At 40.1% G+C, this 12,519-nt stretch overlaps 1 protein-coding gene across 2 annotated transcripts in view; it reads right to left on the bottom strand.

Moving 5' to 3' along the window:
• Nucleotides 1-1,004: 1,004 nt before the first annotated feature.
• The window catches only part of LOC144241044 (tripartite motif-containing protein 5-like), an 18,308-nt gene continuing 6,793 nt past the window's right edge, over nt 1,005-12,519 (bottom strand). Inside the window, exons 4-7 of one of the 2 annotated variants that reach the window (XM_077775471.1) lie at nt 11,513-11,743; nt 5,569-5,591; nt 4,275-4,381; nt 1,005-3,686 (exon numbers count right to left, since the gene is read on the bottom strand). In XM_077775471.1, the coding sequence (XP_077631597.1) occupies nt 3,667-3,686; nt 4,275-4,381; nt 5,569-5,591; nt 11,513-11,743 (381 nt within the window). In that variant the 3' untranslated portion in view covers nt 1,005-3,666. Of the gene's footprint in view, nt 3,687-4,274; nt 4,382-5,568; nt 5,592-6,245; nt 6,326-11,512; nt 11,744-12,519 lie in introns of those variants that run through there. The other variant, XR_013337958.1, reaches the window with a different exon arrangement.

Raw genomic sequence — 12,519 nt, forward strand, 5'->3', positions numbered from 1 at the left:
GAAAGCTGACCAGGCAAGCAAAACACCTGCATCATTGCTACAAAATCTCATGATTAATACTTCTCTTACTGTATCACTGTGAATCATAACTTTTAAAGCTGGGCAAATGTCCCAAATTGATATTTAACTTTAATGAAGTACAATCACTGCAGAAAAAAAAAAGACTGGGTAGCTCTACAAAATAATTTATTTTACAATTAACTAAAATTTAAAGAAATTTGTAATTCCTTAATGAAGTTATTTTACTTCTTAAAACAAAACAAAGGTACTAACGTTAAAAGTAAGCTAATATGTATTCTTAAAATCATTCATTTTGGTCACAGTGAGAGGGAGCTAAGAAATGAATAGATACCTTATTGGATCCTGTTTATGTGCTTAGAAAACATTGTTAATTTTCACAATTCGACATCAGGTACATTTCTTTTCATTTTTTTCCTTTCCTTTTTCTTTCTCTTTTCTTTATTTTTCTTCTTTTTACAAATGAGGAAACTGAATCCCACAGAATTTCATGAGATACTGACACAGCTTATATTTTTTAAGAATTAGTAAACCGATTATTTATATTTATTAACAAACTGAGACACTTAGATGCTTTAATTTTATCTTTAATGCTTTATTTTTTTTAATGTTTTTAAAAATTTTTTATTTTTAAGAGAAAGAAAGACAGAGCATGAGTGGAGGAGGGGCAGAGAGAGGGAGACACAGAATCTGAAGCAGGCTCCAGGCTCTGAGCTAGCTATCAGCACAAATCCACAAACTACAAGATCACGACCTGAGCTGAAGTCAGATGCTTAACTGACTGAGCGACCCATGCACCCCTAGATGCTTTAATTTTAATGACATTTATTTTCTCACAATGATCCTAAGTATGGTGGTTTTTATACCAAGCTTATTTTGAGAAAACACATTAATGTATGTTACTCAAGGCTGCATTTGCTGTGTGTGGAGATGTTATGCCCAGACTGCGATCTCCCCAAAATCCCAAGACTACCAAGGAGTCCGAGTCACGTATGCAAAAGCAAAGGGCTTTATTATGGGCTTAAGCTCGGGCTCACAGACTTCACCAGCACTGTGGATTCGTGCTGAGAGCCCCTTACAAGGGCAGAGTAGGGTTTTTATGGGGTTTGAGACAGAAGTTGTGACATGGGAACAGTGATCCAATCATAATTATTCAACATCATTGACAGCGGGTTTGACCATACACATTGTCTAGAGTATTCATTACTTTTGGCGGGATCCAATTACAACATTTAGAGTACCTTTAAATTCAACCAATCACAGAGAAAGCCTAGGGTCATGTTCGTTCGGTGACTAACAGGTTAACTTTAACATTAGGTAACAGGGTCCTGTATATAGTTTCTATCTCCAGGCCTCTCCCTTAATAATGTGGAGGGTGGTCGCTGGCCTTTCCTGATTGGGTGTTGCAAGGGTGGTTAGTCCTGCCTTGGGCAATGTGTAACTACCTGATAGTTTTGGGGAAGCTGGAACTCAGGCCTTCTAGTTTAGAGGGGAAACTTAAAGACTGTCAGGTAGTCAGTTTGGTTTAGATGTTTAGACTTATGTCCTTACAGAGAGAGAGGACAGGAACCCAGACACACTAAACATAAACTTTCACTCTTATTATTTATGATATTTTCTCATTTTCTCCTAAAAATGATGTAAGGGGCATCATGAGAAAACTGACATACCACTAAAGATTCAGTTGTTAGTGAATAATTCCTACACTTAGGTCTTTGATAATACATAAAAGTTGTTGAAAAGCTTTCCTTCATCTTTTCAGTCAGTGACAGAAATGGGATTGTTAATATTTGGCAGAGTTGTTACTTCTTTGTTTTTTAATTTTTTAAATATTTTTTAAATTTATTTTTGAAAGAGAGAGAGACAGTGTGAGCAGGGGAGGGTCAGAGAAAGAGGGAGACACAGAATCCGAAGACAGGCTCCAGGCTCTGTGCTACTGTCAGCACAGAGCCTGATGTGGGGCTCGAACCCACTAACTGTGAGATCATGACCTGAGCCAAATTTGGACGCTTAACCGACTGCACCACCCAAGCGCCTCGAGTTGTTACCTCAATAATGATCTTTCTTTATGAGGTGTCAGCCATTTTTTTCCCCTTGGGAGTATGGAAAATTATGACTAGAGATTCTTTCCTAATGCCAACATGATACTGGGAAAAATACTACTCAAGGCAAATTGTACATCCTGCTGATGAATGAAGGGTGTTCAAGTGGAGAAAAGGGAGGCAGCGAGGGAAACATGGCGAGATAAGCTCAATGTATTAGGTGTAGCCAAGGCAGGCGGAACTACAAAGAAACAAGTAGGGGTGGAAGAAGTTTCAAGAGTTGGCAAGCACAGAGTCACGGGGTCAGTACATTTACTAGGGTTGAAATACAGAAAAGCTTTCTGAGAAAAGGAACATGAAGAGAATTTATAGATGAGAAACCTATGGGTTGAGATGGTACCAGCCTTGTAATCTAGGAAAACTCCAACACAATGGGGAGAAACAGACAAGGCTCGGATTAAGACGAAGGGGTCAGAGAAGGAGGACCTCTCAAAAGCATTATATTCAAGTTGATTCTCAATGCTGAAGGCCGGATCCAGCAGGTCCAGGGGTCCCTGAAGGATGGACGGTGTCGGCGAGAGAGAATGAGAGAGCCCCGAGATTCTTTCTGATCCCCAGGCAGGCATCTCTGCTCTGACTGGGGCTCAAGTAAGTGTTTTGGAGATGGCACAGAAGTGGCATTTGCCTTAGACAATGATTTCTGACAACAAACTTCTTTGATATGTATGAGTTTCCCAGAACATAGATTTGTAGAAGACTCATGCATAACCTTTATCAATAGCAGTTGAGGTAGGGGATTTAGATGCTTATCTTATGGGGAAGGAAGGCATCTTTAGCATACCAATGTTTTTAGCATAAGAGGGTGAAGTTACTTCTCTGTGAGCAGGGGTCAAAAACAGGTCTTTCAGGAGATACCTTTGCTCTCATAATCACGAAAAGAAGTTTCTCAATAGGTTCCTTCACAGGGAGTAGTTAGCATATACAAGGCCAGAAAATGCTTCAGGCAGAAACAAATGGGTGGGGGTAGATATTTGCCCTTAACTTTAAATTAGGCTCTTTGCCTCAGGGCCAGACTCAAGCCCCCTTTATTATGTAAGTCTTGGATCTGCAAGACCCTTAGGAAGAGCCTTTTGACAATCATCTTTGGAAAGGCAAGGACATGCCTTTCCTTATGATCAATCTGTGTGGGGAATATAGGTCTGATCTGGAATATTGTGAGGCCTGGTCAATACCAGCAGCCTCATTTACAACATGAGCCAGTGGTAGCAGAAGGAGATACCAGTTTCCTTGCTGTGACTGCCATCCAGAGAGACTGGTGCAGCTCCCAGCACCATAACCCTCTAATGCAGTAGCCATATTAGGTTGATACCTAGAGTAAACATGTTGATAGTTTTAAGTATGTCTAACATGAAATTTCATATTGGATTCTGGGCATGTTCCATCATATACCCCCAAGATCAAACTCCCAGTGATGTTTCCCAGATCTGATAACCAGGGAGCCTAGAACCCCATAATCGCTGTTACTTGCATTATTTGACTTCCAACAGCATACATATCTCACTTGTCTTCATTCTGTAGAACTGCCAAAATATGTTGTATCCGGGGGTCAGTATGAAATCACGTGAGCTGCAGAAAAATTACAGGGTTGGGTGAGGAAGATAACATAGATTTACTTGTGATGCAGTGAGAGGGATCTGATCTCGGGAATAACTGGAGTGGGAACTATGAAGAAATCTGTCCTTGAGGAGAACCATAACACTGAAGAAGCCTAACATGTATGTATGTGTTAGAGGGGAAATATGGGTCTTGGTACATGAGACTGACTAAGAATGAAAAATTCTGAAAGGTGATTAGAACAAGTGGTTTGATGACACTGATTTCTGCTTACCTTGCTAGCGCTACACATGTGTCAGCTCTCAGATAATAAAAACAAAACCAAAAAAACCATAATCAACATAAGCAAGGGAGTCAGCCCTGGAATCTTTTTCCCCTGAAGATCAGGGGCACGACTAGGAACGATGGTGAGGTAGTGGACTGTGAAGGAGAATATGAAGCAGACACCTGGCCACTCCCCATGCAATAGGACCATATCAGCACATGACATCCAGTCTTCTTTGTCTGCTTCTCCATACCCAGAAATTGTGCCCTTTCCCCCACTTAGCCCCTGCCATCACAAGTCTCCCACAGCCACCCACCTGCTCTAACACTCCTCACCTTTTTCAAATGCTTGCATTATCTTTTTCAGATCAGGACCTCGGGAAAACACGTTCCTTTGTTCCTTGAGAAAAGTTTTCGGTTTTTTCAGACTCAAGGCCTCACTCCTAGGGATGACAAAAATTGAACCCCACACTTCTGACTTTTTGTCCCTCTAGAATGACGACTTTCTATCTTCACCCTGTTGAAGAGCCTGAAGCCTGGAGACTCTAAGAAAGAACAGGAGACTCCTGACTTTGGAGCCAGGGAAAACTGTTGCCCTCTCAGTTGCCCCTTAGGACCTTAGGAAGGTCTTGACCTCTCAGAGGCATAGTTTCCAAAATTAAATCATGAACCTCTCCCTCTCTAAATCCTAGAAATCATATGAAATTATATGAAATAATGGATATAACAAAGGAAAGTTGTGGTATCTTTAAAAACACTTAATGTATAGAAAAGTCACTGCATGGATGTGAGTCCCAAGGCAGATGATCAGAAAGTGTGGTTGCAGAACTTGGCTCCTGGGATTTGAAATAGACAAGTGTGGGAATATTGTCTGGGGAAGACTAAGGTCTTTAAACTCTGCTTCCCCGTAAGAAAGCTCTCAAGCTCTCAGAATAACATCTGAGCTTTCAAGTTTCTGGGAAAGTTTACAAATGCTTGAAACAGAAGACATGAGCACCAAACTCATGATGGCCTGAATTTCATGCGTTAGGAAAAAGCTCGATGCTATCAGGTAGGTGTGCAAAATTTAGACACAAGGATGCCACCTTTCCATTCCAGCTTCTAACACATGTGATCAAGATGGACCACTTGTGTGTATGAGGCCAAAATATTCCTTGAGATTTAAGTCTGTTTTTGGAAATCTAAACCGAGCCACATAGAAGGTCTCTTCTAGTCCCAGGACAGACATTTAAATATAAGGGAGATGTCTCCAACTCTGGGTGCTTGACAGATAAAGAAGATATGACTTCTCCAGAATAAGCCAAGCGCCTAAGAAATATGAGAACCTGAGTTAGATATGAGCATTAAAGGTGAATAAAAGCTATCAAGTCACAAGGGCCTGCCATGCCTTAGCCTCAATCCTGCTACTGACCCAAACTGTGTGACTTCCCACCACCCAAATTCTCTACCACAGAGCCTGATGCATTCTCAACAGTTACAGAACACTTAAATTACAATTTGTGGACAGAAATTTCACATAAAACTACACATCCAAATTGTCCTGCTGTGACAGATGTTTTATTCTAATTGATCATCACAGAACTCTAATGCCTTTAAGCCTCTTTCACCATTTCTGATCCCCCACACATACCTTTCCACAAGGTGATTCACATCCTAGGGAGAAAAGGGAAAACATGAGTCAAGGGGTAATAGGCCCTCCCCACTTACAAAGTGTTATCACATCCCCACCAACCCCTACGGTGGGAATAAAGATGGTCCCAATGTGAGAGCAAATAAGTAAAAATAAGACCCAGACATGTGAGGCTGTTAGATTTCCTAAAAGGTAGAAACAGCTTTGAGCCTTGCAGAAGGAAAGCATGACGCCTCTAGTATCTGGAGATGAGACATCTTTATGAGGAAAACAACAGTTCCATAATTTTTTCCCAAAGTGCATGAGATGATATGAATAATGCATGGCTCTTTCATTTATTCAATAGAAACCTAAAGTGATTTGCTATTATTTGCCAAACATCAGGGCAGGCTTTGGAGAATGAAAGATGAGTAAATAATCATATCCCGCAAGAGGTTTACATGCCTTTGCTGAGGATACAAGCAATATATAAAGGTAGGCATTTTTCAAGTCTCTCTCTTCTCATTTCACACTATCTGTTAAGTGACCTTGTCTACTCCCTTAAGTTCAACACACACATATGTCCACTTGATTTCCTACCCTTTGCTTTTACTCAGTTTTGTCTCTTAAACACAGGTTAATGATTTCAGTAATAAACAGGCCACAGAAACTAGCAGGTTAGGATGTGCAATACATACCTTACCATTCACCAACGAAATCGTCTCCTCTCTTATACTCCATTGTTCATAAGGTTACCAATATCCATTCAGTCACTGTCCTAAATATTACAATATTTACTTGAAATTCAGTCTCCACAAAGAAATGCAGTCCACATTCTTTTTTATTATTTTAATCTTTTAATTTTTTATTTATTTTTAATTTTTAAATGTTTTTGAGAGCGAGCGAGCAGGGGAAGGGCAGAGAGAAGGAGAGAGTGAGAATCCCAAGGAAGCTCCATGCTGTCAGAGCAGATCCCGACACAGGGCTCGATCTCACAGACTGTGAGATCATGACCTGATCCAAAATCAAGAGTTGGATGCTTAACCAGCTAAGCTACTGAGGTACCCCAAGTTTTTATTTAAAATTTCAGTTGGCTGGGACTCCTGGGTGGCTCATTTGGTTAAGCATCTGACTTCAACTCAGGTCATCATCTCACAGTTCATGAACTCTAGCCCCACATCGGGATCTGTGCTGACAGCTCAGAGCCTGGACCCTGCTTCAAATTCAATGTCTCCCACTCTCTCTCTTTGTCCCTCCCCTGCTTGAGCTCTGTCTCTATCTCTCTCTCTCAAAAATAAACATAAAAAAATTAAAAATAAAATAAAATTTCAGTTGGTTAACATACAACATAATATGAGTTCAGTTCAGTCCACTTTCTTAACAATTTTTGGCCGTCTGATTTTATCATCACAGATATTGTTTTATTTGTTTGAACAAATATCTACCAATATATCTGATTTCCTTTATTCCAGACTTCACTTCCCTCATGTCACCAAAAACTAGGCCAACAGGTAGGTCTATAAGGGCCATTAAAAAAAAAAAGGTATTAGGGCTTTTGTGTTGTATATGAAAAAACCAAAACTATAGTAAGTAGAGAAAAGGATCTGGGGGGCCTTTATAACTTTAATCAAAGCTTAATTTTGAAGCTCAGACCCTGTCATCAGGATCCTATGTCCTACTCCAAATTCTATTTATTCCCCCTTTATTGACTTTATTCTCAGTTCATAAAGGAAACATGAAACTCCAGAAGAAAAAAGAACTTCTCTTCTCAGTTAAAACAAAAATACTTCTTATGCCTGCATGGCACTGCCCCACATTGGATCAGGTGCCGATATTAAAAGTATCACTGTATTGTAGCTATAAAGGAAATGAAGCAATGTTGGAGGAAAGTTCCCATATATTATTGGAAGTAATTTAGTGTTAATCTGAAGTAGACCATGATAGGGTAAGACGCATGCTGTAATCACTTGAATAACCACTAGGGGGAAAAAACTAAAACTAAAACCAAACAAAATCCCCACAGAAATAGGAAAACTTAAAATTTTACACTAGAAATATTTGTTTAACTCAAACAAAACAGGTCAAGGAAAAACAGAACAGTGAAAACTACAGGCAACATATGGAAAGAGAAGAGCAATATGATAAATTTAAATACAACCACATCAATAATTGTATTAAATGTTACTGCTTTAACATCCCAATTAAAAGGCAATGATTACAGGGATGCTTGGTGACTCAGTTGGTGGAGCAACCAACTCTGGCTTAGGTCATGATCTTGTGGTTCCTGAGTTCGAGCCCCATATCAGGCTCTCTGCTCTTGGGTTAGAGCCCATGTTGGATCCTCTGTCTACCAATCCCCTTCCCTGCCAACCCTCCAGCCCCACCCCACTCTCTCTCTATCAAAAAATAAACATTAAAAAAAAAGGCAACGAGGGTGTCTGGTGCCTCAGTCGGTTGAGCATCCAGCTTCAGCTCAGGTCATGATCTCCCAGTTCATGAGTTCAAGCCTGGCATCAAGCTCTATGCTGATAGCTCAGAGACTGGAGCCTGCTTCAGATTCTGTGTCTTCTTCTTTCCTACTCACACTCTGTCTCTGTCTCTCTCTCTCAAAAACAAACATTAAAAAAACTTTTTTAAAAAGGCAATGATTGGGGCACCTGGGTGGCTCAGTCGGTTGAGCGCCTGACTTTGGCTCAGGTCATGATCTCTCAGTTCATGGGTTCGAGCTCTGCACCCAACTCTCTGCTGTCAGCACGTGGAGCCTGCTTTGGAACTTCTGTCCCCCTCTTTCTCTGTTCCTGCTCCACTTGTGCTCTCTCTCTCTCAAGGATAAATAAACATTTAAAAAAAGGCAATGATTATTGTCCAGGATAAAAACAAGATTCAACCATTGCTATCTACAAGAGACATATTTTGGATCCAAAGACACAAAAACAGCAAAAAGACAGAAAAATATATACCATGCAAGCAGTAATTATAAGATAGCTCAAGTATCTAAATTAATATTAGACAAAATAAACTTCAGACAATAATTACTATGAGAGAATGAGAGACAAGTTTCAGAATGATAAAAGGTTCCATATATCAAGAAAGTACATAACAATGATACATGTTTATATACCCAGCAGCAGAGCTTCAAAATACACAAAGCAAATATGAAAGGATTAAACAAAACAATTTGTACTTCTAGATTTCAATAGCTCATTCTCAATAACTGATAGAAGAGCTTGTATGAAAATCTGTAGATACAGAAGACATGGTTGATGGGGCGCCTGGGTGGCTTAGTCGGTTAAGCGTCCGACTTTCGCTTAGGTCATGATCTCGCGGTTTGTGGGTTCGAGAACCGCATCGGGCTCTGTGCTGCCTGCCAGCTCAGACCCTGGAGCCTGTTTCAGTCTGTGACTCCCTCTCTCTCTGACCCTCCCCTGCTCACGCTGTCTCTCTCTCTCCTAGAAATAAATAAAAACATTAAAAAAATTAAAAAAAAAGAAGACATCGCTGATACTATCAACCAACTTGACCTAACTGACATCTATAGACAATTGTATCTAATAAATGCAGAATACACATTCTTCTCAAATTCATTTAGAAAAATTTTCTGGACACACACTATTTTATTTTATTTATTTATTTATTTTAAATGTTTTATTTATTTCTAGGAGAGAGAGAGAGAGANCAGGCGCCCCTGGACATACACTATTTTAGTCCATAAAACAAGTATCAATATATTTAAATACTCCCGGGCGCCTGGGTGGCTCAGTCGGTGAAGGGTCCAACTTCGGCTCAGGTCATGATCTCACAGTTCATGGGTTCGAGCCCCGCGTCGAGCCCTGTGCTGACAGCTAGCTCAGAGCCTGGAGCCTGTTTCGGATTCTGTGTCTCCTCCTCTCTCTGACCTTCCCCTGCTCATGCTGTCTCTCTCTCTCTCAGAAATAAATAAAAAAGCATTAAAAAAAATATATTTAAATACTGAAATAATAAAATATGTTTCTGATTGCAAACAAATTAAATTTGAAATCCACACCATTAGAAAACATGAGAAATCAAGTACCATTAAATTAAATAGCAAACTTTCTAGGCATTTACCCAAAGAATACAAACATATTAATTCAAAGGGAAACATGCACCCTAATGTTTTTATAGCAGCATTATCTACAATAAGCAAATTTTTGTAACAGCTCAAGTGTTCATCGACTGATGAATGGATAAAGATGTGCTATTTTTACTGTGGAATATGACTCAGCCTTAAAAAAGAATAAAATCTTGTCATTTGGAACAACATGGATGGAGCTAGAGAGTATTATGCTAAATGAAAGAAGTCAGTCAGAGAAAGACAAATACCATACAATTTCACTCATCTGTGGAATTTGGAAAACAAAAAAAGAAAAAGAGGAAAAGGGGAAAAAGAGAGAGGCAAACCAAGAAACATACTTTTAACTATAGAGAACAACATTGAGGGGCCAGGGGATGGGTTGAATAGGTGACGAGGATTAAGGAGTGCACTTGTGATAAGCCCCTGCTGATGTATGGAAACTTTGAATCACTATGTTGTACACCTCAAACTAATGTAACACGGTATGTTAACTAACTGGAATTTAAATACAAACTTAAAAAAATAAGAAAATAAACAGCACACTTTCAAATATCCCAAGGGTTAATAAAAAAAAAATCACAAAAGAAATTTGAAAATAAGTTGAACTGAATGAAAATAACTAAACAACCAAAATATAGGGAATATACCTAAAATAATGCATTTTTTAAAATGTTTATTTTTGAAAAACAGGGCACAAGCAGGGGAGGGGCAGACAGACAGAGGATCAGAAGCGGGCGCTGTGCTGATAGCAGACAGCCCGATGCAGGGCTTGAAGTCACCAGAGAGATCATGGCCTAAGCAGATTTTAAATGCTTAACTGACTGAGCCACCCAGGTGCCCCTAAAGCAATGCATTGATATCATTAAATACTATATCAGAAAAGGTGGTCTCAAATAAGTAATCAAAGTTTCTACTTTAAGAAACTAGAAAAAGAATGGCAAACTAAACCCAACACACACATACTCACATTCATGGCTGCATTCACATACACACACACAAAGGAAACAATGAAGATAAAAGCAGACACAAATGACACAGAGAGGTTAAAAAAAATAAAATCACTGGAATACTAGTTGATTCTTGAAAGAAAATCAATAAAAATGAGCAAAGACAACTAAGCTGACCAAGAAAAGAAAAGGAAAAAAGCAAACCACCAAAATCAGGAATAAAAGAGGGGACATTACTGTGTGTGTTGTAGAAGCTAGAGGGATTATAAGAGATTATTATGACTACCTTTATGTCTATATATGAGGCAACTGAAAGTGGACTGATCTCTACAAAAACATATATAACAAAAACTGACTTTAACACTGCAAAAAATGTAAATAAACCTAAGACGTATTTTTAAACCTTTCAAAAAAGAAAAGCCCAAAACGATATGGCTTCACTGCTGAATTCTATTGACTATTTTAAGAATAAGTAATACTACTCCTCCACAATTCATTTTTTGTTTGTTGGCTTTTGAGAAAATAGAAAAGGAGGAAGAAAAAAATCTTTGTTCATTCTGAGGGAAAAAAAGCCATAGGATGTGAAGTTCATTGGTCTGTGCCCAAGCTGAATCAGGAAGAGGTTCCAGATAAGTCCTTAGCACTAGATCACAGGTAACAGTGACCCATAGACCATCTGTGGATACAATCCAAATTCTCTCCACAGTCAGATGTCTGCACTGCACTTGATACATAAATATGCAGTTGTCCCTTGTTATTTATTCCTATAAGCTCTGACAGAGCCGCAGGAAAGGGGTACTCTGTAGGGTCAAAGGAACTTTAGAGTCACCCCCAGGAAGAGCAAAGCAATATGGGAAGGAAGGAAGGAAACTTGGTTTTCATTTTTCTCAAGTCTCAGATGCTGGTGTTTCCTCCCGAGTCTTACCTGCAGCATGTCCATTGTTGACCCCTGCAGCCGACGTTCCAGATCTGAGATGAGGTCCATCACCTGCTGGCTCTGCTGGGCCAGTTCATCCTCGGCGGCAGCCAGGCTACCAAGAACAGCCTTCTCCTCGCTTTCCAAATTCTGCAGCTCCCTCAGCTCCTCACACTCCAGGATGTCCTTCAGTTTTTTAAACTGTGCCTGGATACTTTGTCTCTCAGTTTGCAATTGTTTCTTCAGGAGTGAGAAAGAGAGACGGATACTTGGGCTATCAGGCAGGGACTAGGCGCCAGAAACAGAACTACTTTCTTTGGAAAGTTCTCACAGGGAAATGAACTAGAAGGCAAGAAGCAATTCTTGGGAAAGCTGACTTTTCCTGTCATATTTTCTCCACCATGTGAGAATATGGCTTCCCAAGTTCGCATTGTTGAGGCCAACCCTGAGCCCAATTGGGATCCCAGGGTGTGGTTCAGCTTACACACAGCTGTCCAGGACAACCAAGTCTCCTCACATTATTCTTGACCCCCACCCCTTGCTCTTGGCTGAAAGTTGAACAATGCACACAGAACCACGGGTCACTGCTAAATGTCTTCCCCTAGAAAGGTCAAAGACTCAAAAATCTCCACAGAAATGTAACACAGAATTTACTAGCCATCTTCTATGTGAATACCTCCTTCTAAACATCTGTGTTCATTTAATTTTTTAAAAATATTTTTTATTTATTTCTAGGAGAGAGAGAGAGAGAGACAGCGTGAGCAGGGGAAGGTCAGAGAGAGAGGGAGATACAGACTCTGAAACAGGCTCCAGGCTCTGAGCTGGCAGTCAGCACAGAGCCCAACGCCGGGCTCGAAACCACGAACCGTGAGATCGTGACCTAGGCGAAAAGTCGGACGCTTAACCGACTAAGCCACCCGGGCGCCCCACATCTGTGTTCATTTAAAACAGGTTCACTTTATGGGGCGCCCGGGTGGCTTAGTCGGTTAAGCGTCCGACTTTCGCTCAGGTCACGA

The sequence above is a fragment of the Crocuta crocuta genome, unplaced genomic scaffold, assembly GCF_008692635.1.
Source record: "Crocuta crocuta isolate KB4526 unplaced genomic scaffold, BGI_CrCroc_1.0 scaffold504, whole genome shotgun sequence".
NCBI classification, from domain to species: Eukaryota; Metazoa; Chordata; class Mammalia; order Carnivora; family Hyaenidae; genus Crocuta; species Crocuta crocuta.